General features: G+C 50.5%; 1 protein-coding gene across 2 annotated transcripts in view; it reads left to right on the forward strand.

Moving 5' to 3' along the window:
• EXOSC10 (exosome component 10) overlaps positions 1 to 25,590 on the forward strand; it is a 33,744-nt gene that overhangs the window by 5,864 nt on the left and 2,290 nt on the right. Inside the window, exons 4-24 of one of the 2 annotated variants that reach the window (XM_015409462.1) lie at positions 205 to 309; positions 1,060 to 1,228; positions 2,911 to 3,022; positions 4,349 to 4,424; positions 4,535 to 4,645; positions 5,807 to 5,950; positions 7,507 to 7,697; positions 9,908 to 10,064; positions 10,870 to 11,018; positions 13,693 to 13,743; positions 14,601 to 14,712; positions 16,022 to 16,072; positions 18,025 to 18,103; positions 18,437 to 18,558; positions 19,401 to 19,496; positions 20,006 to 20,080; positions 22,082 to 22,187; positions 23,875 to 23,948; positions 24,360 to 24,528; positions 24,746 to 24,807; positions 25,430 to 25,506. In XM_015409462.1, coding sequence (XP_015264948.1) covers positions 205 to 309; positions 1,060 to 1,228; positions 2,911 to 3,022; positions 4,349 to 4,424; positions 4,535 to 4,645; positions 5,807 to 5,950; positions 7,507 to 7,697; positions 9,908 to 10,064; positions 10,870 to 11,018; positions 13,693 to 13,743; positions 14,601 to 14,712; positions 16,022 to 16,072; positions 18,025 to 18,103; positions 18,437 to 18,558; positions 19,401 to 19,496; positions 20,006 to 20,080; positions 22,082 to 22,187; positions 23,875 to 23,948; positions 24,360 to 24,528; positions 24,746 to 24,807; positions 25,430 to 25,506 — 2,288 coding nt within the window. The remainder of the gene's footprint in view (positions 1 to 204; positions 310 to 1,059; positions 1,229 to 2,910; positions 3,023 to 4,348; positions 4,425 to 4,534; positions 4,646 to 5,806; positions 5,951 to 7,506; positions 7,698 to 9,907; positions 10,065 to 10,869; positions 11,019 to 13,692; positions 13,744 to 14,600; positions 14,713 to 16,021; positions 16,073 to 18,024; positions 18,104 to 18,436; positions 18,559 to 19,400; positions 19,497 to 20,005; positions 20,081 to 22,081; positions 22,188 to 23,874; positions 23,949 to 24,359; positions 24,529 to 24,745; positions 24,808 to 25,429; positions 25,507 to 25,590) is intronic. The other variant, XM_015409463.1, reaches the window with a different exon arrangement.

Below are 25,590 nucleotides of genomic sequence, written 5' to 3' on the forward strand. Positions count from 1 at the left end.
TTTGTCGTTAGGCCTTTTTCTCAACCTCCTTGGGTGCCTGGCTTTTTAATTGATTTTTAAATTATTTGTATTGGATTAAAGCTTGGTTAATTTGTCATACATAAGCCATTATTATTATTTTTTTGTCGTTAGGCCTTTTTCTCAACCTCCTTGGGTGCCTGGCTTTTCTGAAGTTTTTTCTTCCCTTTTCTGCTTGGATTCCAGGGCATCCTATTGGATGAGGCAGCGGGCATGAGCAAGAACCAGCAGCCTATCCTCCCCTCGGGCCTGCAGCCGCCCAAGACCATCATCTCCAGCTGGAACCGTAAGGTAAAGGGGGTATCCTTCTTAGGTTTTGCACCTCTCCTTCAGTTTAGGCCTTCCTGTCTGCCGTATTGAATTTCATATTCAAGACACTCCCAAGCTGTGAGCTTTGGAACAATCGTGTCCTTTGAATGCCAGGATTTGGGCATCCCTGTCCTTCGGTGCTGTCTTCTTGAATATACGAATATCACGGCTCAGGTAGGGTGTCACCTGACGCTGCCACCACTCTGGTTCCAGGCTCCTCTTAGAAGGCCCACAGCACCTTCCCAGGCCTTTAGACCTCCCTTTTGGCCGAAAAATAGGCGTGAGGACCAGGCAGTGTGAATAGTGGAAATAGTTTATTGTATAGGAGGTCAAACAACAAGGTGCAGAATAATAACAGTAACTGGGTGAAAAGAAAAGAAATCAAATGCCCTAACACGTCTAAATATAGTCCCTAGCTCACTATCTGCAGTGGCCCTAGACTACTCACCCTTCCTGATAGACTTCCTGATAGCAGTTCTAGGGGCGTCATCCTCACATCTTGCACAGGCTCCATGGTAACACTGGCCCCATCTTGTTGGGCAGAGGGAACGTTCTGCTGGATGGAAGCAAGGGGTTTGCCTGGCCCAGGGGCCAGCAGGACACTTCCCAGAAGCCCACAAGCCTCTTGTTGCCCACCGGACAAAACAAGCCCTCTTTGTGCTCTTACACCCAGCGCAGTCGTCATTCTTGCTCCACACCTTAACGTGTCCTGTCATGTTCCGTTTCTTCCAGCAGAGTGGGGAGTCCAAAAAGTGGAACAAGTCGGAAACCTTCCGCTTGCTCCACGCCAAGAACATCGCTCGGCCACAGTTCAAGTTCCGCGAGAAGGTTGACAACTCCAACACCCCCTTCGTTCCCAAGCTCTTTGTCAAACCCAACGCTCTGAAGCCACTGCCGGAAGGTGAGGAGCATTTGGAGGGGGTGGGATGGGGAGCTCTTCCAGGCAATAAACCCTTGTGCCCGCCAATTAATTAATTAATTCATTTATTATTTATTATTCTCATTTGTACTCCACCCTCCCCGCAATGCAGGCTCCGGGCCACTCACAATCAAAGCATAAATACAATGAAAACAACATAAAATCATCTAAAAACAATTCCATTGTAGCTAATACAATTCCATTGTAGCTAATACAATTCCATTATAGCTGAGACAATTCCATTATAGCTGAGACAAATTCATAAAGTGCTGGTTTTGGTTAATTAGTTGTTCGAGATGGCTGATTTTCACAGTATACTTTCAAGTATGTGCTTTGCCACTGAATGATGACCCCCTCGCCCGATAACAGAAGCAGTAAAAGGCAAAGGAAGATCTTTCTTAATATTTATTAGCTGTGCGTTGAGGAAAACCTGAGATCCCTTTAAGGATTAAACTGGGGACTTTGTTCAGGACTTGTGTTCTTCCAGTGACCTGTGGCAATTCCAACTTAACAGCATTGACAACTTCTAATTAAAAGAAAAATCTTCTGCTTGGGTGAGGACAGAGGGAAGAGCCAGGAGTGATTGAGGAGAATAAGGCCATACAGGCAGTGGGTTGTGAGAAGAATTTCTGCAGCTGGTCCGCTCCCCCCACCCACCCCCATCCTGCCTTGGCTGAGCAAACTGGGCATTCCTACATTCTTTTGTTTATTTATTTCGATTTATATCTCGCCCTTCCTGCAGGTGGGCTGTGGGCGGGTCACAACAATGAATTACAATCAGTAGTAAAAAGTGAATATCAAACAATAGAAACAGTTGAAAGATAGGCATAGCAGCAGTTACATATTCAGCAATCCTAAGGCTGGGAACAGTTGGGCCTCGGCCGAACCACAAAGATCTTACCAACAGCCGCCGATTAATAGCGGAACTGCTATTAACTGCTCTTGCACACAGAAGTGCGTGAAGGGGTGAGCTGTACCCTGGTGCTCATGCCTTAGATGAGCGGTGTCAAAGAAGCGGCCCGGGGGCCGGATCACGCCCCCCAGAGGGCTTCCCTCAGGCCCGCAGTGGAACTGGCCATCTCCTCCTTCCAGTTCTACTGCTGCTGTGCATCATAGCTTGCTTTGCCAGACTCCCTTAATCACTCAGCCATTTCATGCTTTAACCTGGGTCCTAGACTCAGAACTCTGAGCATGAAATTCCTGTGGTGAATGTTAATAAATCAAAAGTAGGTTTGCAGCTTACAGAGCTAATGTTTTAAGCATGTTTTAAAAAAAACCCTCTGTGTTTGTGTCCTTTATAAAGTTTATATCTCCGCTACCTGGCATTACATTTTACAACACACATGGCCCGGCCCAACGAGGTCTCATTTATGTCAGATCCAGCCCTCGTAACAAATGAGTGTGACACCCCTGCCTTAGATGTATTCTTAAGCATGCACAGTAAGGAAAAACAACATTGCTACTTTTTTATTTCTACCTGTCCTCAAAATCTTTAATTCTGCCTGTTCTCAAAAACACCCGGGCAGCCAAGCCAGATTTCCGCCCTGTTAACCCCCCCACACACACAAAAGTTCTAGTCACCTGCTAAAGCCTAAGAAGGTCAGGGAAAGAAACAGGCCGTTTTCTCAGCCGTTCACCTGACTGTTTGCTTCTGGCTACCACAGCACTCTCGAGAAGCCAACGTGAGCGAAAGGAGCGCCCCGAGGACTTGGACGTGCCGGCTGCCCTGGCCGACTTCCTCCATCAGCAGAGGACTCAGCAGACAGAGCAAGACATGTAAGAGGCTGACTGGGGAAGGAGATAAGAGGCCAGACTGTTCTGGACAATTTTTCTTCTCCACTTCCCTTCCCAGAGCTGGTTCAGTAGCTCCACTGCTGTTTTTGCGGAGAATAGTAGTGGGACGTGAAAGGCCTCCGCCTGAAACCCCGGAGAGCCGCTGCCAGTCTGAATAGACTGTGCTGACCTTGATGGACCGTGGGCCTGATTCAGTATAAGGCAGACTGAAGTGTGTTCATGTGAACAAAATTTGGGGAGGGTGCCTTGGCTCAGTGGAAGAGCCTCCAAGCATTGCATGCAGAAGGTCCCAGGTTTGAACCCCAGCATCTCCAGTTAAAGGGATCTGACCAGCAGGTGATGTGAAAGATTTCCCTGAGACCCTGGAGACAATACTGACTTTGATGGACCAGGGGGTCTGATTCGGTCCTTTGTGTTCAGTAGAGGGAAGAGGGTAGAACGTTCCCTGCAGAAATGTTTCACGGTTCACCTTCCCTTCCTGGTTCTCAGCCGCTCTCACCCCTGTCGTCCTGTCCTCCCAGCCCTCTGTAAGCAGAGTCCCCGTTTCCTCTGCAACTGGAGCCTCACTCTTTTCCCCTCCTCCATCCAGTCCCACCCTTGGTTCCTAATCGCCATCTCTTTTTTCCCTAATTTTTTTTTTTAAATTCAACAATTAACAATCGAAATAAAACATAAATATATCTTAATATGAAAGAACAACTTTGGTTCAATAAGATATTACAGTACTATTAACATTAAAAAATAATTTCAAGGTACAAAAAGGTTAGCGCTCGATGCTCACCAAATATTGAGAGGTTATTCTTTCTTAAGAGTTTTCCCTCAGTAAGAATTCTACAGATAAATTCCGTGACTAAGATCCAAGCAACCAACCTGTTTTCAAAAAACCTATCGTATCGTCTCTGAGAAGGTCTATAATCCTCAAGTATTTTGTTCCAACTTTTTTTTTTAGAATTTTGAGTACCAGGGTGCTTAAAATCAAATAAGATTCAAACATACTACTTATGTTAACCAGAGACTAAGTACGAGCTATTGTAGTAGGTGTTGTTTGTTATTGTCTTGTTGTTATGTGATTGCTGTTGTTTTTGTTGTTTTTATTTTTTGTAGTGACTTTCTCTCTGAGAATAATAAAATGTCCTGGCTTCGGCCAGGGTAACATAAAAAAAAAGAAAGAAAGAAAGAATTTTGAGTACCCTGAAAAGGAGTCACGGTTAGCAATACGACCTGATACCTTGTCCATTATTAAATGGCTCCAGATTCTAGAATACCGTTGCCTGATACTAATCGCCTGCTTCGTCCCGGCTCACCCAGGCTCGCTCACCCGTACCAGTACGAACTGGAGCATTTCTCCCCAGCAGCTGATCTTCTCGAGAAACCGCAAGTCCAGGTGAGTTTCCTTGCTTCGAGGCCAGCCCCCTCCCCCGGCAGCCCCTCCGGCTCTGGTGCCGCCATCGGCGGGGGCTGGTGGCTCATCCCGTGTGTCGCTTTCCCGGCCAGGTGCTCCAGCCTGTCTCGGAAACCCCATGCCACTTCGTCTCCACCTTGGACCAGCTGGTGGAGTTGAACGAGAAGCTCCTGTGCTGTAAAGAATTTGCCCTGGACTTGGAGGTAAAATGTTTCTCTGGGCCTTCCCGGGGGGGGGGGGGGTGTCTCTCTGTGTGTATGTGTGTGTAGTGTTGGTGTAGTGGTTAAGTGCGCGGATTCTAATCTGGGAGAACCGGGTTTGATTCCCCACTCCTCCACTTGCACCTGTCTGGATGACCTTGGGCAAGCCGTAGTTCTGGCACAGCTGTCCTTGAAAAAGAGCAGTTTCTGTCAGAGCTCTCTCAGCCCCACCTACCTCACAGCGTGTCTGTTGTGGGGAGGGGAAGAGAAAGGAGATTGTAAGCCGCTTTGAGACTCCTTCGGGTAGTGAAGGACAGTTATGAATCCAATCTCTCTTCTTCTTATTTTCTTTTGTCTTTCAAAACAGTTGTAATTTTCTTGAGTGTCTGACTATAAAGAAAAGCAATTTTTCTTCTGTTCCCCACACAATGTCTTTAAAAGGGGGGACAAAACATATTCTTAGGGGACAGGTCCAACAATGGCTGTTTGCTATGATGACTCAATGGTGCCTCCATATTCAGAGGCAGTATACCCCTAAATACCCAGTTGCTGGCAAGCAACAGCAGGGAGAGGCTTGGGCTTCCGTGCCTTCGATTTTGGGACTTCCAGGGCATCTTGTTCACTAGCATGCTGGACTATGAGCACCAGTTTGGTGTAGTGGTCAAGAGCATGAACTCTAATCTGGGAGAACCGGGTTTGATTCCCCACTCCTCCACTTGCACCTGGCTGGATGACCTTGGGTCAATCACAAGTTCTCTCAGAGCTGTTCTCTCAAAGGCAGTCCTCAAAAGAGCTCTCTCAGCCCCACCTATCTCACAGGGTGTCTGTTGTGGGGAAGGGAAAGGAGATGGTAAGCCACTCTGAGACTCCTTTGGGTAGTGAAGGGCGGGGTATAAATCCAATCTCTTCTTTTCTACGTGGACTGTCAGTCTGGTGAAATTGGTCAGTAGTTGTTTGGAAGAATCCTCTCTGTTCAGGAGCAGTGTACCTCTGAATATCAGATGCTGGGACCGGTAGAGGCTACCCATCTTGCTCTGCTGTTGAGCTTCCACAGAGCATCCGATTGGCCACTATGACAGAATGGGATGCTGGCCCTCCCATTTGGTCCAACCCAGCTGGGTTCTTCTGCTGTTCTGAACGCACTTTTCATCCATGTGTCACCAGCACCATTCCTACCGGAGCTTTCTGGGCTTGACGTGCCTGATGCAAATCTCCACCCGGACGGAAGATTTCATCATCGACACCCTGGAGCTGCGCAGCGACTTGTACATCTTGAACGAAACCTTCACAGACCCGGCAATTGTCAAGGTGAGCTGGGGGGAGATGGACTTTGCGCATTGCGAGGAGTCACAGTTGGACAGATCTGCATTGGCACGTCTGGAAGCTGATTGGCTGTTCTGCTGAATCTTTATTTTTTTCCCCCATTTCAAAAAGTTAGTTAGGGGTTATATCACATAAACATGCTCAGTCTGACACAGGTTTAGACTGGATCCCCCCCCCTTTTTTTAACTATAGTAAAGGTATAGGTTTCCCTTGCTCAAAAACCAGTCAAATCCAACTCTAGGGGGCAGTGCTCATCTCCATTTCCAAGCCAAAGAGCCAACGCTGTCCAAAGACGTTTCCGTGGTCATGTGGCCGGCATGACTAAATGCTGAGGCACATGGAACGCTGTTACATGCCATTTAAAATTAATACAGGCAATGCCAAAGTTTTCTCTTTTTGTAGCTAAACTTTACTGTCAACAGTTGTGTCATAACAATTCTTAGTGGTTTCTCTATTAGCGTAACTGAGATCTGTTCTAGCACACATAAATCTGCCGTATACTGAATCACATCCTTGGTCCATCAAAGTCAGTGCTGACTACTTAGACTGGCAGCGGCTCACTGGAGTCTCAGCCTGAGGTCTTCCCCATCGCCTCCTGCCTGGTCCTTTTTTAACTGGAGATGCCAGGGATTGAACCTGGGACCTTCTGCATGCCGAGCAGAGGCTCTACCACTGAGCCACGGCCCCTCCTCTGCCTTAACCTCCAACTTCCAGGAGAAGGTTTGAGCCTTTCCTCGACTTCCTTTTCTGCCCACTCCCCTCCATTCCTCCCCCCACCCCCAGTGTATGTCTTTTTCTTTAAAGTCGGCCATTTCTTCCTTGGAGAGAAATGGAAATGGACAATCTGGAGAGAGACAGGAAAGGGGTGCTGAGCTGTTTCCTCCCCTCCTTCCAGAAGTCCCTTCATTGGTTTCATTCGACTGTTGAGAGTAGAGGGCAGACCATCCCTGGTCTGTTTCGGCCGTCTTGCCCTTGGTATCGTGGTTAAGTGTGCGGACTCTAGTCTGGGAGAACCAGGAAGGGAATTTCCTGTCTTGAGCCGGAAAGGTCAAGCAAAAGACCTAACAGTCCCTCACTATAAAGAGAATTTATCCTAAGCTTGGCTAAATTCCTTTTGCTTGGCCAGACTGGATGGCCAGTTCTCAGGCATAACGTATGCAGACAGAGTTTGTAAATGTGAATCTGGTTCACTAGAATCCTTAGAATGTATTTTATTGGAGTGTGAAATCTGGCCTGATTTGACAGAAAGCCAGTTTGGGGTAGTGGTTAGGAGCACGGACTCTAATCTGGGAGAACCAGGATTGATTCCCCACTCCTCCACATGCAACTGCTGGTGTGACCTTGGGTCAGTCACAAGTTCTCTCAGAGCTGTTTTCTCCAGGGCAGTCCTTGAAAGAGCTCTCTCAGCCCCACCTACCTCACAGGGTGTCTGTTGAGGGGAGGGGGAGGGAAAGGAGATCGTAAGCCGCTCTGAGACTCCAGGTGAAGGGCAGGGTATGAATCCAACCTCTTCTTCTGATGCCTTCCCCCTTCCTTTGCAGGTCTTGCACGGGGCCGACTCCGACGTGGACTGGCTCCAGCGGGACTTCGGCCTCTACCTGGTGAACATGTTCGACACCCACCAGGCGGCCCGGCTCCTCAACCTGGGCAAGCACTCGCTGGACCACCTGCTCAAGGTCTACTGCGACGTGGATGCGAACAAGCAGTACCAGCTGGCTGACTGGCGGATCCGGTAATGGGCCGTCTCTCCCCCTTCCCCTCCCCGATTCCTGATGTGGAAGATGAAGGAAGCAGGGAAGGTCTTCTGGGAAGAAGCGCGGGAGCCCCGGTCTGTGGCTGCAGCGGCAGTGTCTGAACCTGACGTGGCCCAGGACTGGAGTGGGAGGGAAACGTGGAAGGAGGAGGATCCCCCCACCCACCCACAATCAGTGCTCCCTCTAAGCTGTGGAGCCTTGTGAGCAAACATTCTGCTTTGTGAGCTCCTGGCATTCAAGTGGTGAGCGAGTCATCTGGCTGCTGCATCAATCAGTTTGCTCTGGAGCCCTCCTTCCTGAGCTAAGGCAAAAATGTGTGAGCCGGGGGCTAAAGAACTGTGAGCTCGCTCGCACTCATCTTGGAGGGAACACTGCCCACAATCCCTGCCACACCTGAGACCTCAAGCATGTTCCTGTTGCCGGGCCAGCACTCTTGTCGGAGGCTCTGTTCAGGGGATGGGGGGAGGTAGAGAAGCAGAAACCCCGCCCTACCCCAATTGGGCCCATCTGCCTCCAGAATCTTCCACAGTCCTCCTTCTCTCCTCCCCCCAACCCCAAGAGGGTGGCAGTCCAAAAGTCTGGACTGGAAGGGGTGCATGCCTGGGAGCCCGGGGTTGGTATCCAGCAACGCATTCCAAGAAGGGAACTGAGCTCAGAATCTTAATACATTACGTCCTAGTGTATGACCCAGTGGCTGGGAGAACCCATTGTGATTCGGGAGTAGGGCTGTTGCAGGGAAAGGAATTTCTTTCCCGAAAATTCGCTGTTTAAAATACAAGCACTGCATCCTCTTCTTCTCCTTTTCTCTTTTAAGGGAGGGGTCTCTCTTCCCTTTCTCTTTGTAGAGAAATCAGTGCACGCTTTTGTCACTTCAGCCCTTGCAGCGATTTCACGTCATGCGCCACAGGGTGGAGCTCTGAGGGTAGGAGGCATTGGGAGAACGTTGCCTGCCTCTGAGCATCTGCAGAGGGCAGTCCTGAAATCTTGCAAGACCTCCTTTCTCATCCTTCCTCTCTCTGAATTTCAATTTTGATCAAAATGGAATCGATTTGAAACAGACTTCAGGTTCCTAAAAAGAGGGAAAGAATATCAGAAGAGCCCTGCTGGATCTGACCAGTGGTCCATCTAGTCCAGCATCCTGTCTCACACAGTGGCCTATCAGTTCCTATGGAGGGCCAAAAACAGGGCATGGAGGTCGAGGCCTTCATAAGAACATCAGAAGAGCCCTGCTGGATCAGACCAGTGGTCCATCTGTTCCAGCATCTTGTCTCACACAGTGACCAACCAGTTCCTCTGGATGGCCAACAACAGGGCATGGAGGCCGAGGCCTTCATTAGAATATCAGAAGAAGTCCATCTGGCCCAGCATCTTGTCTCTCACAGTGGCCAACCAGTTCCTCTGGAGGGCCGACAAACCGGGCATAGAGGCTGAGGCCTTTGGAAGAACATCAGAAGAGCCCTGCTGGATCTGACCAGTGGTCCATCTAGTCCAGCATCCTGTCTCACACAGTGGCCAGCCAGTTCCTCTGGAGGGCCAACAACAGGGCATAGAGGCCGAGGTCTTCCCCTTGTAAGAACATCAGAAGAGCCCTGCTGGATTAGACCAATAGTCTATCTAGTCCAGCATCCTGTCTCTTACAGTGGCCAACCAGTCACCCTCAGGAGTCAGACAAACAAAGTGTAGAGGCCGAGGCCTTCCCCTTATGCTGCCCCCTGGCGCTGGTATTCAGAGACTGTTGGATTTCAGGAGAAATTGGGTAAAGAGGAATTAAGATAACTTCTCAGAACAGCCCTATTCAGGAAGTCCCAGTTCAAATCTTGCCACTGCTGTGAGCTAAGGAAGCTGTCATTCTTCAACCTCAGCCCCCACCCCTTCCTGCAGAATGAGCATTATAGTCCTGGCTTACCTTACAGGGTTGTTGTAAAGATTATTGCAAGATAATGTGGGTGAAGCCCTTAGAATGGTGAAAGCACAACTCGGATGTTGATGGTGGGGAATGTGCTTCGTTATCGCTATTAACTCCTGTAGCACTGTTAGCTATTACTATTAATGTATTCCTCCCCCACCCCGTTCAGATACATAATTTTCTCCAAGGAAAAAAGGATCGATGTGGTCACATTTTGCTGGGGACGGACTCGGGGAGGGAGGAATCCAACTTTATCTTTCTCCCGTTCTGTTCCTCTTCCAGTCCCCTGCCGGAGGCGATGGTCCAGTACGCACGCGACGACACTCACTACCTGCTCTACATCTATGACCGAATGAAGGAGGACCTCTGGGAGAAGGGGAACGGGCAGCCAGCTCTTCTGCAGTCCGTGTGGCAGCGGAGCAAGGCCATCTGCTTGAAGGTCAGCCCCTGGCGTCGCTCCCCCCCGGTGGGAGGGCATCAGGACTCCAGGGTCAGTGAGAGAGGCTTCGAGGCCGGCACTCGGGGACACCTGGTGGTGTTTCCAGCCGCTTCTCTATCCTACAGAGACATACCTTGGCTTCTGTTCCTTCTGCATCCACAAAGCATTAGTCTTGGAAAGTACCGCACAGACTGAGAAATCACGCACGGAAAGCAGCATATTGATCAACGGGTAAAATGAAGCAGAAACAACACTCCCCCAAAAGTCTCTGCTTTCGCTTGGTTTCCAGAGGCGGAGCAGAGTTGCTTCCCTAGGAAAGGGGTTTGCACAATCTCAGTACAGCTTGCCATGTGGGACTGGTAGCCGTACCTGACCGGGGTGGTGGGCAGTGTCCCCCCCCCCCCCCCCAAGCTGAGTTAGTGTGAGCCAGCTCACAGTTTTTTAGCCTCTGGCTCACACGTTTTTCCTTCGCTCAGGAAGGAGGGCTCCAGAGCAGACTAACTGATGCAGCAGCCAAATCGCTCGCTCACAACTTTAATGCCAGTTGCTCACAAAGTAGAATTTTTGCTCACGAGACTCCACAGCTTAGAGGGTGCATTGGTGTTGGGCACGCAAGAGAAGGCCCCTGAGTCAGATTGTCATATGGGGAGACAGGTTCACACAGGAGACAGGTTCATACAGTTCCTGGAGTCCCATCAGGTGATGCAGCTAGAAACCTTTTGAGGTTGCAAAGAGATCCTGAGAAGGCTGCCTTCACACTGGAGAGCTTTCTTTGCTCTTCCAACTGCCTCTCTTCTCTCCCCAGAAATACTTGAAGCCCCTCTTCACCGATGAGTCGTACCGCGAGCTCTACCGCAAGCAGAAGAAACTCCTCAACAGCCAGCAGCTGACGGCTTTCCGGCTCCTCTTTGCCTGGCGAGATAAGATGGCGCGCCAAGAGGATGAGAGCACTGGGTGAGGGGGGCATGGGTCTCGGGAAACGGGAACCCCCGGGTCTGCGGCAGCCAGTTCTGACTCCTGGCCGGCTTTCTGGCTTCTTCTGTGCTGTTAATGAGTGGTGTGTGTCAGAGCCCCTGGAGACATCAGTTCCCAACAACAGTCATTCAGGAGAATTAAAGTTTATTGAGACATTGATAGGATCCAGACTCTTTGTTAGAACTGAGGTTAAGTGCGCGAAGCAAGCAATTATACTTAAACAGCATATTGATGGGCCTGGGCCAATCACACGTAAGCTAAAAGCCCGCCTGAATAATGGCATATAATTCTCAGGGGAAAGAGGATCCCGGGGGTAGTTAGATCTCAAGGTTACCTGGCCGAGTCAAGACAGATAACAGCATAGTATGAAAGTATACATTCTTGTTCTCACACACACACCCATGTCTTCATGACAACCAAGCCCAAGAAGGGGCCAGGTTGACAGTGTGTAGGTTAGTTTGGTGTCATGGTTAAGTGCGTGGACTCTAATCTGGGAGAACCAGGTTTGATTCCCCACTCCTCCACTTGCACCTGGCTGGACGACCTTGGGCAAGCCGTAGTCCTGACAAGAGCTGTTCTCGAAAAAGAGCAGTTTCTGTCGGAGCTCTCTCAGCCCCACCTACCTCACAAGGTGTTTGTGGTGGGGAGGGGAAGGGAAAGGAGTTTGTAAGCCGCTCTGAGACTCCTTTGGGTAGTGAGAGGGTGTGTGTAAATCCAATCTCCTCGTCCTCCACTTAGGTTCTTGGTTTAATTAAGGCATTCCCAACACTGTTTAAAGAAAGCAGGTCTTTCCTCTTTCCCACAGTAGCCAATGGTTTTGCGAACTGTCTGCATCTGGTGGCAATCGTTCCATTGTTCCTGATACAGAAAATGACCCTTGTTGCGTCTTAAATGCCAGCTGAGTTTTCACAGCAGAAACTTTTGTGGACTAGAACGCATGAAGGTGTGGTCCCCAGCAGGCAGGGATGTGTGTGCACGTATACCTGTGGTATCAGCAGTGAGGCTCAGGGTTCCTGAAGTTTCAGAGGCAGCAGTAGATTCCAATAAATCGAGTACTCTGCTGGAACCTCCATGTTCAGTGGCAGTATACCTGTATGTCCCAGAATCTGGAAGCAAGATAATGCTCTAACAGTCTGTTTTCATTTTGGTTCTGATGCTTTTCAGTTGGCTTTTCTTCCAAGGCTGCTTCAAAGGGTTCTCTTGCCTGATACGGCTGTTTTATGGTTAGCAGTGGGCTTTGATTATTATATGATTATTACCTCGGGAGCCCCCCAACAGCCTTTTTCAGACATCAGGATAGAAAATGGATGGGGAAGGCTGTTCTCTTTAAAGGTAAAGGTTTCCCTTGCTCGAAAGCCAGTCGAATCCGACTCTAGGGGGTGGTGCTCATCTCCATTTCCAAGCTGAAGAGCCAGTGCTGTCCAAAGACTTTTGTCATGGTCATGTGACCGGCATGACTAACCGCCGAGGCGCACGGAACGCTGTTACCTTCCCACCGAAGCAGTACCTATTTATCTACTTGCAATTTCTTGCTTTCGAATTGCTGGGGCTTCTAAATACAAGCTTTAAATAAAACTCCTACTTCATATTTTTATGCTGCCTTTCCTCCGGGAATTTTGGGGCGGAGAGCTGGGTTCTGCCCTTCCATTTTGTCTTCACAGCAGTTCTTTGAGGTAGGTTCGGCTGAGAGTGTGACTGGCCACAGAGCACCCCGTGACCTTCCTGGCTGAACAGGGCATTTCAAGCCAGCTCTTCCAGATCCTCACCTGACCCTTTCAGCTGGTCCAATTTTGTTGTTTGTTGGTGTTCTTTCGGTACCTGATTGCACTGTGTGATATCCTGCAATCTGCCTTCCATCTCAGCAAGGAAGGCAGACGAGAAGTAAATCATCACTACACCACACCAAGTATCATTAGGGTTGCCAGCTCAGGTTTGGGGAATCCCTGGAGATCTGTAGGGTCGAGCCTGGGGAGGGCAGTGTTTGGGGAGGGGAGCGATCTCAGTGTGCTATGATGACGGAGTGAGCTCCCATCTCTGGTCCCAGCTCCTGCCAACCGAGCAGTTCGAAAGCAAGAAATTGCAAGTAGATAAATAAGGTAGCGCTTCAGTGGGAATATAACAGCGTTCCCTGCGTCTTAGCATCTAGTCATGCCGGCCACATCACCATGGAAACGTCTCTGGACAGCGCTGGCTCTTCGGCTTGGAAACGGAGATGAGCACCGCACCCCTGGAGTCGGATTCAACTGGCTTTCGAGCAAGGGAAACCTTTAGAGTCTGAGGAGGCTGAGATTGGCGGAGGACAGAAAACGTAGCAGAGTGTAATGCCAGAGAGTCCACCCTCCAAAGCAGCCATTTTCTTCGGGGGAACTGATCTCCGTCATCTGGAGATCAGTTGTGATTCCAGGAAATCTCCAGGCCCCACCAAGAGGCTAGGATCCCTAGCCGTCATGCTGGTGGGCTTCACAGAAGAGCCACTGCAGAGAACAGGAAGGTGGACTCGACGGAGGCTTGGTCTGACCAGCAAGGCCGCTCTTTGCCAGACAGACGGCTCCAACAGCCATTTAGTTCAGTGACTCGTCCTGAACTTTCAGAGCAGAAGTGGCCAGGGACCGCAAGAGGTGACGCTGCTCTCGTTTTTGTTTTGCCCCCTTAGGTACGTGCTACCAAACCACATGCTGCTGAAGATCTCCGAGGAGCTGCCCAAGTAAGCAGATAAAATTTGGGGTTATGCGTCCGTGTCAGCCTTTAATCGCAGATGAGCCAAGGCAGAGGGAAGAGCTTTGGGGAAGAGCTTTGCTATGCTAGCCACACTTTGGCCTCTCCGACACGGCACTCATGCCGCAGAGCGGGGGGCCTCTTTCAGCCGGAAGGGGTGACCCATCATGGCAACAGCTCCTTATCTCGGGAGCGCCTTGCCAGTCCTGATGCAAACCCAGAAGGGAATTCCACGGGTGGTTGTGGTGGGCAGAGCCCTGCCGCAGTGGCTGTCGGGAAGCCTGTGGGAGCTGGCCCAAGGCTGTGCATGGACAGCTGCAACTGCCCCTGCTGTGTTCTGCTTCCATGGGAACCTGAAATGTGAAAGGGGGGGTGGGAACCAAAAGTCTTTCTTGGACCTCCCATACACACGTCACCAAGGGGGCAGGGCTGCTTCAGACGGGTGTGCTGCCGAGCAAAGCCATTTGAGATGGCTCGTATGAGCAAGCCAAGTTGCATGTGCAGCAATTTCTAAAGATCAGCTGTATTAAAAGCAGGCAAACAGGCCCTGCTGCAGGTGTCGAGAAGAGGATGGCTTCATCCCTTTCTTCGGGCTCAGGTGCCCGAAAGGGGTCTCCATCTTTGCTACCAAACGATCGCCACAAAACCCAAGCCCCTCCCTTCTTGCTTCAGAGCCTTCCGGACTGATGCCAGAAGGAACAGAGACGTCATCCGTTCCAAAGGCTCTCGTTTTGATTATCTGCCCCATGTGTGTATTTTTAAGGTCTGTCCCGTGGTTTCCTTGCCTCGCCAGCTGCCCAAATGCTCCACAAATAAACTTCCTCCCCCCCCCCCTTCTGTCTGCAGGGAGCCCCAGGGCATCATCGCCTGCTGCAACCCGGTCCCACCGCTCGTCCGCCAGCAGATCAACGAAATGCACCTCTTAATCCAGCAGGCCCGAGAGATGCCCCTGCTTAAGGTATTATTCACCCTACTTGCTTCATTTCTACCCCGCCTTCCTCCCTGGTGGCGACCCGTGGTGGCTGACATAGTTGCCCTTTTTTCCATTTTATCCTCACAACAGCCCTGCGAGGTAGCTTAGGCTGAGACCGAGTGACTGGCCCGAGGTCACACAGCAAGCTTCCGTGGCAGAGTGGGGATTCAAACCTGGGTCTCCCAGACCCTCGTCTGACACTCTAACCATTGCAGTACACTGCGGAGGTCGTAGCTAATGTGCCCTCTAAGCTGTGGAGTCTTGTGAGCAAAAATTCTTCTTTGTGAGCTACTGGCATTAAAGTTCTGAGCGGGTGATTTGGCCTACTGCCTAAATCAGTTTGCTCTGGAGCCCCATCCTTCCTGAGCCAAGACAAGAATGTGTGAGCCAGAGGCTAAAAAAACTTTTAGCTAGCTCATACTAACTCAGCTTAGAGGGAACACTGGTCCTAACATGCAGTGCCCCACTGCTCATGACACTGGTAGCTAGAGTGGTCAAGCAGATAACGTTGGCCAGAAAGAAGAAAATTCCTCTCCCTGAAATGCCCCTCTGTTGGCGCCAAATTAATCCTAATTGGTGTGATCCGGATAAAATTATGCCCTGTCTGCCGATGCTCTGTTGCTGACCAAACCCAAAAGCCACACTAGCCTTTGGTGGGGGCAGGATTAAAAAACACAATATTTCCAGCCCTGGACTTAAGACTTCTGGTTTACGTCCCATATACAGAATTCCAGGCGGGGTTGAATAAAGGGAGTCCGTGCAGCTGGTACACAGTGTTCCCTCCAAACTGAGTTAGTGTGAGCTAGCTCACAGTTTTTTAGCCTCCGGCTCACACTTTTTTTGTCTTAGCTCAGGAAGGAGGGCTCCAGAGCAAACTAATCTGTGCAGTAGCCCAATCGCTCGCTCCCAACTTTAAGGCCAGTAGCTCACAAAGTAGAATTTTTGCTCACAAGACTCCACAGCTTAGAGGGAGCATTGCAGTGGTACACCAATTGCATGTTTGCCCTCCTGGGAAGCAGAAGAAACAACAGCAGCTGCCTCCGGTTGAAAATACAATGGGCAAAAAATTGATCAGATATCTTTAACTCCCCATAGATAGCAAGACAAAGCAGCATAGAGAGAATGTTTGTCAATATTCTGTATCCCATCAGCACAACTCGGCCCATGACTGGGAAAGGGAGGCTTGGACATAGTACGCTGCAGCCAGAATTGAGTGGGGGGTGGGAGGGGGAGGACGTGTAAAAATGAGATTCAGAGGCAATCAGTGACTTCTCATCTTTTCATCCACTTTTAGTCTGAAGTTTCGGTTGGAGTGAAAAAGAAAGGACCTCTTCCCAACCCAGAGGTACGCTGTTTCTGATATCGGCGCTAAAGGGAGGGGGTCGTGGTTTCAGTGATAAGTGCAGAAGGTACCCGGTCCAGGCTCCCAACATCACCACTCGAAAGGATCAGGAGGTGTGAAAGACCCTCTAGATCTGAGACCCTGGAGAGCTCTCGCTGCCAGTCAAGAGCAGCCAATGCTGACCTTGACAAACCAAGGATCGAGCTCAGTCTAAGGCAGCCCTCCTGCCGCGTTCCCGCGCTTCAGTTATTTATTTATTTATTTTTAAATGTATATCCCACCCTCCCCGAAGGCTCAGGGCAGCTCACAAGGGGCATAAATGCCGAGGTTAAAACCATAAAACGACACAAAGCAGTATAAAATACAATAAATACAATTCACTAAAAATTCCTTCCACGGTGCTCCAAGGATATTTAACTATAGGATTCAAGATGGGGTTCCAAGATAATTTATGCTAAGCAACAAACAGTAGTGATAATAATATACAATAACAACAACATACGTCCCTACAGCACTGTCATCTGCCACAAACGTCTCATGCCCCCGGTATTGTCCGCTCCAGAGATGGTCAATTTGCGGAATTAAGAAGAAAGGGGGGGTGCAGATGGAATAATGATGGCGGATGATGGTGGCGGCGGCTCCTACTCGAAAGCCTGGCGGAAGAGCTCCATTTTACAGGCCCTGCGGAACTGCACCAGGTCCCGCAGGGCCCGGATCTCCTCTGGGAGCTCATTCCATGGCCCTGGTGACAGCTGGAGCCTGGGATATCCAGGAGGTTTAGATTCCCCGACTGTAAAAGGTAAAGGTAAAGGTTCCCTTGCTCGAAAGCCAGTCGAGTCCGACTCTAGGGTTGCGGTGCTCATCTCCATTTCAAAGCCGAAGAGCCAGCGCTGTCCGGAGACGTTTCCGTGGTCATGTGGCCGCCATGACTAAACACCCAAGGCGCACGGAACGCTGTTCCCTTCCCACCGAAGTGGTACCTATTTATCTACTTGCAATTTCTTGCTTTCGAACTGCTGGGTTGGCAGGAGCTGGAACTAGAGACGGGAGCTCACTCCGTCATGCGGCACACTCAGGTCTCGAACTGCTGAACAACCGACCTTCCACAGCCTGCAGTTCAGCGTCTTAACCACTTGAGCCACCGCAGCTCAATTTTGATGCAAACGCCACATTATCTTCTGTGTTGCTGTATGCTGCAACGACTGGTTTTAATATCTTATATTGTGTTTTTAAATTCTGTTGTAATTATTGAGATGTGATGTGACACGCCCTGAGCCCACTCGCGGGGTGGGCGGGATATAATTGCGGAAAATAAGTACATTTACAAAATTTGTATTCTCGCCCACCTTCTGCCCTGTTCTGCTTTCCCTGGGATATCATTCTGAGGTTTGGGGTGTGGGGGGGAGATCCCAGACCCCCTAGCAGTGTTAAGACAGCCTGAACAATGCTGTTTTTAAATGGGACGCTCTAATCAATTCCTTTTGAGGACCGAAGTGGTAACTGTAGATAACAGCAACAGTCAGCATTTGTGTCCCTCCCCCCTTTAAACTTTGGTCCTTCTAGGATAAATTGAAACGGCAAAGTGGGTTAGGGTTATTTAGCAGAATGCGTTTTGATGGTCGCATCGAAACACAGGTATAATCCTCCACTTCCCGACTCCTAGAGCTATCGGGGCATTCTCTTCCACTCTCCCTGGAGAAGAACAGCCAGTCTCCGCTTCAGTGGGACAGAGAGATCTCCAGGGGGAGGGGCAAGGGGACCTACTCTGGTGGCATTCGCCGGAACCAGCGGTTGTGTCAGGGTGCTGGGTTGAAACATCTGGACAGGGGCCCCTGTGGGCTTCCCCCACTTTTTAACAGTTTTTTGAACTGTGCATTGGGTTACCTGAAGCCTTTTGTTCATGAGTGCACAACCAGCCAGATGCCGTTCTAAGCCTGCTCTTTTTCTTTCGGCAGAAACCGGAGAACCGCTTGTTCGGCCCACACGACAGCTCGCACGTTCCTCAGGAAGAGAAGCAGAACCAGTCGGAACCTGGTAATTCTGGAAGGGACCAGAAAGCAGCCCGTTTAGAAATCGGGACTGGTTTGATCAAGGTTTGGGATGCAGAAATCCCGGTGCCCCCCTCGCTGCCGACATTTAGGACGTGGGGCCGACAATTGGGGTGAGAAAGACCATGGGACGAATATTTTCATTGGATTTTAAAGTTTCCTAAAAGGCCAAGAAGACAAGACCATAAAACGGATCTCAAGGAAGATTTACAATCTCATAAACGGCAGTGCTCACGTGTCCCCCCTCGCTGCCACCTTCTCGTCCGGGGCCCCGTTGACCTGTTTTCTGTCTCTTGCTCCTCTTTGCCTCCTCCTGCAGAGCCCGGACTGGCCCTGGAGCACAGCAGTCTCTTCTCCAAAGCAAAAGAGGAAGCGGACGGGATGGAAGAGTTGCCGATTTCGCTGTGCCTCCTTTTGAGCGCCAGCATCAGTATTTTCAATGTAAGTGCTGCAGAGGGGATTGGAAAGCGGGCAGGCAGGAGACCTTGGGCCCGTCACAATCTCTTGGCCTGACCCCGACCTCACAAGGCTGTTGTCGTGTGGGGGTGGGGGGGGGGGGGGAAGGATGCGAAAAGCCCCTTTGAACCTCCAATTGGGGAGAAAAGCGGGATATAAATTAAAGAATGAACTGGAAAATCATTACTGGATAAGCCACGAAACAATCGCTGAAATCTGCCGGGATAAATAATTGAATGGCAACGCCCTCCAGAGCCAGCCAAATCCAAACCTAACCGGGAGACATACCTCTTCATCCAAAAGGTCTTTTGATCCCTGTTGCGGTTTTTCTGCATCCCACCAAGGAGCCTCAGGCGGAGTCGTGTGGATGGTCCTCTTCCAATTTTATCTTCATAGCCACCCTGTGAGCAGTGTTCCCTCTAAGCTGAGTGAGTGTGAGCTAGCTCACAGTTTTCTAGCCTCCGGCTCACACATTTTTGTCTGAGCTCAGGAAGGAGGGCTCCAGAGCAAACTAATCTATGCAGCAGCCAAATCGCCCGCTCGCCACTTTAGTGCCAGCAGCTCACGAAGTAGAATTTTGCTCACAAGACTCCACAGCTCAGAGGGAGCATTGCCTGTGAGGTAGGCTGACTAGCTCAAGATCGCACCTGGATCTTTGCAGCCGAGCCGGGATTTGTATTCAAGCCTCTCTGGCCCACAGCTGATGTGCAACTCCGGCTGTGACAGAGCAAGGTCTCTCCTGACTGCCAAAGTGGAGGTCCAGGCAGGGAGTTCTGAAATGTTGCCCACGATTGCTAACAGTTGCATGCCAACTTGTATTCCCAAAGGAGCCTGAAGCCGGCGAGAAGAAGGATGAGAACTTAACCGTGGCCCAGCAGAAAGCCCGACGCATCATGGAGTCCTTCGAAAATCCCTTTCGAATGGTAAATGGAGCTGACAGTCAGATGAGTCAAGGCACTTAATTGGATCAGAAAGCCAGTGTGGTGTCGTGGTTAAGAGCGTAGGACTCCGTCTTGGGGGACTGGGTTTGATTCCTCACTTTTCCTCCACCCTACTTCCCAGAGTGCCTGCCGTGGGGAGAGGAAGGGAAGGGGATGGTAAGCCGCTCCGAGACGCCTTAAGGTGGAGAAAAGTGGGGTATGAAAACCAGTCCCTCTTTGCAGTTTTTGAAATAGAAATAGCAAAGGACCCCAGTTTGGTTCCGGGCCCCAGGGAGGGAGGAGATTTAAGACTTTGACGCTTTTGTGGAGAAAACCTTGACCACCTCTGTTGACAGCGCTGATGGCGAAAAGCCTGTCCCCTCCACGGGCCGGCACATCTGAGTGTCGGACACATCTCCCCCAGATCGCAATTGGAGAGGCCTCCCTTGAGCCCCAGGCCTTGGGGGTAGCTAATGCAGACCGTCACGAGGATCTCTTTGTCTTTCTCTCAGTATCTGCCAGCGGAGCAGAACCCGGCTCACGTCTCCCAGGCGGCAAAGTTTGATCCCTCCTCAAAAATCTACGAGGTAGGTGCCTCGTGGGTGGACCTTTTGAAATGTCCCAAAGAAGTGTGACCGCTACCTGTTGCAATAGGAAAGAGCAAGAAGAGTCCAGCAGCGCCTTAAAAGGTAAAGGTAAAGGTTCCCTTGCTAGAAAGCCAGTCGAGTCCGACTCTAGGGTTGCGGTGCTCGTCTCCGTTTCCAAGCCGAAGAGCCAGCGCTGTCCGAAGACGTTTCTGTGGTCATGTGGCCGGCGTGACTAGACACCAAGGCGCACGGAACGCTGTGACCTTCCCACCGAAGCGGTACCTATTTATCTACTTGCAATTTCTGGCTTTCGAACTGCTGGGTTGGCAGGAGCTGGAACCAGAGACGGGTGCTCACTCCGTCATGCGGCGCACTCGGGTCTCGAACTGCTGAACGACCGACCTTCCACAGCCTGCAGTTCAGCGTCTTAACCACTTGAGCCACCGCAGCGCTTTAAAGACTAACAAAACTTGTGGCCGGGGGAGGAACATAAGAGATGCCAATGTTGGATCAGGCCAAAGGCCCATCCAGTCCAACACTCTGTATCACACAGTGGCCAGAAATACCAGGTGCCATCAGGAGGTCCACCAGTGGGGCCAGGATATTAGAAGCCCTCCCACTGTTGACCCCCCCCCCAAGCACCAAGATGACACAGCATCACTTGCCCCAGAGTCCCTATCTATACCTTGTGGCTAATATCCACTGATGGACCTCTGCTCCATATGCTTATCTAATTCCCTTTTGAAGCCGTCCATGCTTGTAGCCGCCACCACTTCCTGTGGCAGTGAATTCCATGTGTTAATCACTCTTTGGGTGAAGAAGTACTTCCTTTTATCCATTCTAACCCGACCGCTCAGCAATTTCATGGAGTGCCCACGAGTTCTTGTATTGTGAGAAAGGGAGAAAAGTACCTCTTTCTCTACCTGCTCTATCTCATGCTTAATCTTATAAACCTCGATCATGTCACCCCTCAGTCGTCTTTTCTCCAAGCTAAAGAGCCCCAAGCGCCTTAACCTTTCCTCATAGGGAAAGTGTTCCAACCCTTTTATCATTCGAGGTTTCGGGAGGCACTGGCTCACTTCCCGGAAGCTCCTACCCTGCCACAAACATTGTTGGTCTTCAAGGTGCGCCTGGACTCTGGCTCTTTCCTGCTGCCACACACAGACTGAGACGGCCACCCATCCTGTGTGCGTGTGCGCGCACGCTTGCGAGCCTGGAAGTCACGGTGACCCCTGGCGACCCCTAGTGGGGCTAGGATCAAGGCTCCCTCTTGGCTGTGAAGTCTCGTGAGCAAAAAGTCTACCTTGTGAGCTACTGGCCTTAAAGTGGTGAGCGAACGATGTGGCTCCTGCATCAGTTAGTTTGCTCTGGAAAGCCCTCCTTCCTGAGCTGAGACGAAAATGTGCGAGCCGGAGGCTAAAAAACGGAGCTAACTCACACTAGTTCAGCTTAGAGGGAACACTGGCGAGGCTATTTCAGAGAGGTGGCCTGGTCGCCTGCCTCTGCGTCCCAGCCCTGGTATTCCTTGGAGGTCTCCCTTCCAAGTACTTTCCAGGGCTTCCCGGCTGAGTGAGTGTGAGCCAGCTCACAGTTCTTTAGCCTCCGGCTCACACATTTTTGTCTTAGCGCAGGAAGGGTGTCTCCAGAGCAAACTCATTGACGCAGCAGCCAAATCGCTCACTCACCCCTTTAATGCCAGTAGCTCACAAAGTAGAATTGTTGCTCACGAGACTCCGCAGCTTAGAGGGAGCCTTGCCTGAGACCCTGGAGAGCCTCTGCCAGTCTGAGTAGGCAATACTGGCTCCGATGGGCCAGAGGGCTGATTCAGTGTAAGGCAGCTTTATCTGTCTGTGTGTGTGTGAACCAGGAAAGCATCCAAGCAAGCTCTGTCCTTCCTCCTTTCCTTCCTCTCTCCTAGCTGGCCGGGCTGGCCATCTACAGATCAGAGATGTTGGCATCATGAGTTTGGTTCGTTTTTTTTCTTTTCCTTTTGCCATCCAGATTAGTAATCGGTGGAAGCTGTTGAGCCAGGCCCAGCTGCAAGCGGCAGCCAAGAAGGAGCCTACCAAGAAATCACAGCAGAAATCACAGCAGCAGCAGCAAGCAGGTGACACTGGCTTGGTTGCTCTTTGCCAGAGGTTCAACTCCCAGAGAATCTCGGGTTTTAACATACAGTGGAAGCCAGTTTCTACACACTCATGGGCTTTCTGTTTGTTAGCTTGTTTGGTGTAGTGGTTAAGTGTGCAGACTCTAATCTGGGAGAACCTGGTTTGATTCCCCACTCCTCCACTTGCACCTGCTGATGTGACCTTGGGTCAGTCACAAGCTCTGGCACAGCTGTCCTTGAGAAAGAGCAGTTTGTGTCAGAGTTCTCTCAGCCCCACCCACCACCTCACAGGGTGTCTGTTGTGGGGAGGGGAAGGGAAAGGAGTTTGTAAGCCGCTCTGAGACACCTTTGGGTAGTGAAGGGCGGGGTATAAATCCAATCTCTTCTTCTTTTTCTTCTTCTTGGAAGCCCACCCACACCGTCCTTTAAGACTTGGGATGTTTTAGTTATAAAAGCTTAAAGAAGTCATGTGCATGGTGTTATGGGGGGGGGGGATAACTGCAGCCAGAGGTGGTACGAGATATGAGATTATATGAAATGATGAAGGTTGCAGTGAGAGAAATGTTATATTATTTGCCTCTCGAAAGGCAAGAACCAGTGCTCCCTCTCAGCTGTGGAGTCTTATGAGCCAAAATTCTACTTTGTGAGCAATTGGCCTTAAAAGTTGTGAATGAGCGATTTGGCTACTGCATAAATCAGTTTGCTCTGGAGCCATCCTTCCTGAGCTAAGACAAAAATGGGTGAACCGGAGGCTAAAGAACTGTGAGCTGGCTCACACTGACTCAGCTTAGAGGGAACACTGGGAAGAACTTGGATGAAAGAATTAGAGACACTTTTATGGAGGTGAGGTCTGTCAATTAATTGATCTATCATTGACCTGTCATTGAATTTCCAGTCTATCAGTGAGTATTAGTGGCTGGAGGCAAACAACAGGGGAGGGCTCCTACCTTCATGCCTTGCATATGGACTTTTTGAATGCCTCTAAGTGACCCCTGTGAGCCAAGGGGTGCTGGACTCGATAGATCTCTGATCTGATCCAGTGAAGCTCTTATTAAGGGGGGGGGTCTAGGAGCGCGGTGCAGTGGTTAGGAGCCCGGACTCTAATCTGGGAGAGTCAGGTTTGATTCCCCACTCCTCCACATGCAGCTGCTGGTGTGACTTTGGGTCAGTCACAAGTTCTCTCAGAGCTGTTCTCTCAAGGGCAGTCCTCGGGAGAGCTCTCTCAGCCCCACCTACCTCACAGGCAATGTTCCCTCTAAGTTGTGGAGTCTTGTGAGCAAAAATTCTACTTTGTGAGCTACTGGCATTAAAGTTGTGAGCGAGCGATTTGGCTACTGCCTAAATTAGCTTGCTCTCGAGCCCTCCTTCCTGAGCGAAGCCAAAAATGTGTGAGCTGGAGGCTAAAAAACTGTGACCTGGCTCGCACTAACGCAACTTATTTATTTACTTGGGATTCACTTAGAGGGAACACTGCTCACAGAGTGTCTGTTTTATGGGGAGGGGAAGGGATTGTAAGCCGCTCTGAGACTCATCTTTGTTCCCAGCCAAAAGGACGAGCATAGCATAGTTATGAAAGTGTTGAACTTGGACCGGGGGGGGGGGGGGGGGGGGGAGGAGCTGGGTTCAGATCTCCGGTGCTTCCCGGTGTGGCCGTTTTCCTCTTGACTTGTCCCCTTTTCCTCCACAGCAACACGGGAGGCTGCCGAGAAGGAGTGCAGAGAAAAAGCCGCCAACACGGCCTCCGTGCGCCAGCTCGCCACGGTGAGTCTTTCTGCATCCTAGATCATTTGAGCGATGGAGGCGGCGGGATGTGGGGGGGGGAGTGACATCGCACGCACACTCCTTGGACTTACCTTGTTTCAGGGACTTTGCTAAATGCTGTCCGCCTGATCCTGGGCTTGCCAAGGTGAACGAATCTCTAGTAGGAAGTGTTGTTGATTTCAGCTTCATACAAAGCCCCACATGTGGTGGAATCTCTCACCTGTGGTGCCTGCAGAGCTCAGGAGAAGTGGGGGGCAGAGGGGTGAGTGCCAATAGCAAGGGCTCTCTGCCCTCCATAGATTTGGGTCTGCCATTCTGAGACGTGGGGTGTGTGTGTGATTTTGACCACCACCTTCTATAGTCCATGATTTCTGGGGTTTTTTTATTCTTCTTCCTTGGAATCGTCCGTAGCAAGAACAGGCCAGCAAAAAGAGGGAGCGAGTGGCCAGCGAGCCAGGCACAGAGACACCCAAGCAAGAGAAGAAGAAGGCCAAAGCCGCCCAGAAGCCAGAGGTGCAAGAGGCTCCCAAACCCTTCACCCCCTTTGACTACAGCAAGTCCGACCTCAAAGTCTTTGCAGGTAGGAGCCAGAACTGAATGCTGGCACTTCAATTGTGCCCCCCCAAAAAATATTAAAAAACAAAATGAATTCAGCTACACAAGTTCAGCTTTGGAACCAGGCAGATTTCTTCAGGAATGGAGTCCCAAAGTCTTGGTGCCACCACAGATAAGGCCCTGCACCTGTTTGCAGTGTAAATGATTAGCTGTGCTCACCTCCTTTCCTGTCTCTCTTCCAGGGGCCGGTAAGTCCAAGGCCTCGTCGCAGTTCGATCCCGCCAGGCAGGCCCAGGCCAACAAGGTACGGTGATGCTGTGTGAGGGAGAGGGGGTAGAGAGACCCCTGGGGTGGGGGCAGGCAGTTGCTTGGAAGGGCACTGTTTTCCCTGAATGTAGGCAGAGAACCTCTGCCAGTAGACCTTTAAAGCAAAGGCTGCATTCAGAGGTCACAGAGGAGGAGGAGGAGATTGGATCCCCCACCCCACCCTTCACTCGGGGTCTCAGAGTGGCTTACAAACTCCTTTTCCCTCCCCACAACAGACACCCTGTGGGGTAGGCGGGGCTGAGAGAGCTCTGACAGAAACTGCTCTTTTTCAAGAACAGCTCTTGTCAGAACTACGGCTTGCCCAAGTTCATCCAGCAGGTGCAAATGGAGGAGTGGGGAATCAAACCCGGTTCTCCCAGATTTGAGTCTGCGCACTTAACCACGACACCAAACTTAACAAAAACTCAACTCAACAAAACAGGAGTTTGGTAGTATCATTTGTGTCTTTCACACCCCCTACGATCTGATCTTTTTTTCACTACGCACACCCCTCTGAGTTTTCTGAGAGAAGGGGTGGATGAAAATGTATCAGATGGGTTAGTCGGGAGAGCTGTATTCCTACGAAGTGGACACTTATTTCTCTCTCTTTTTTTAAATAGAAATTTTCAGGAGCTGGCAAAGCTTCACAACCAGCTGGAACCAAAAGCATGTCCTACCTGCCTGCGAAATCCAGCCGGTAAGTTCATACAGTGCTTTTATCCGGTTGTGTGCAAATTCCAGAAAAGATTCCTAAGCCTGCTATAGAGTTAAAAAAAACCCA

The sequence above is a fragment of the Gekko japonicus genome, unplaced genomic scaffold, assembly GCF_001447785.1.
Source record: "Gekko japonicus isolate JY-2015 unplaced genomic scaffold, Gekko_japonicus_V1.1 scaffold916, whole genome shotgun sequence".
Lineage (NCBI taxonomy): Eukaryota > Metazoa > Chordata > Lepidosauria > Squamata > Gekkonidae > Gekko > Gekko japonicus.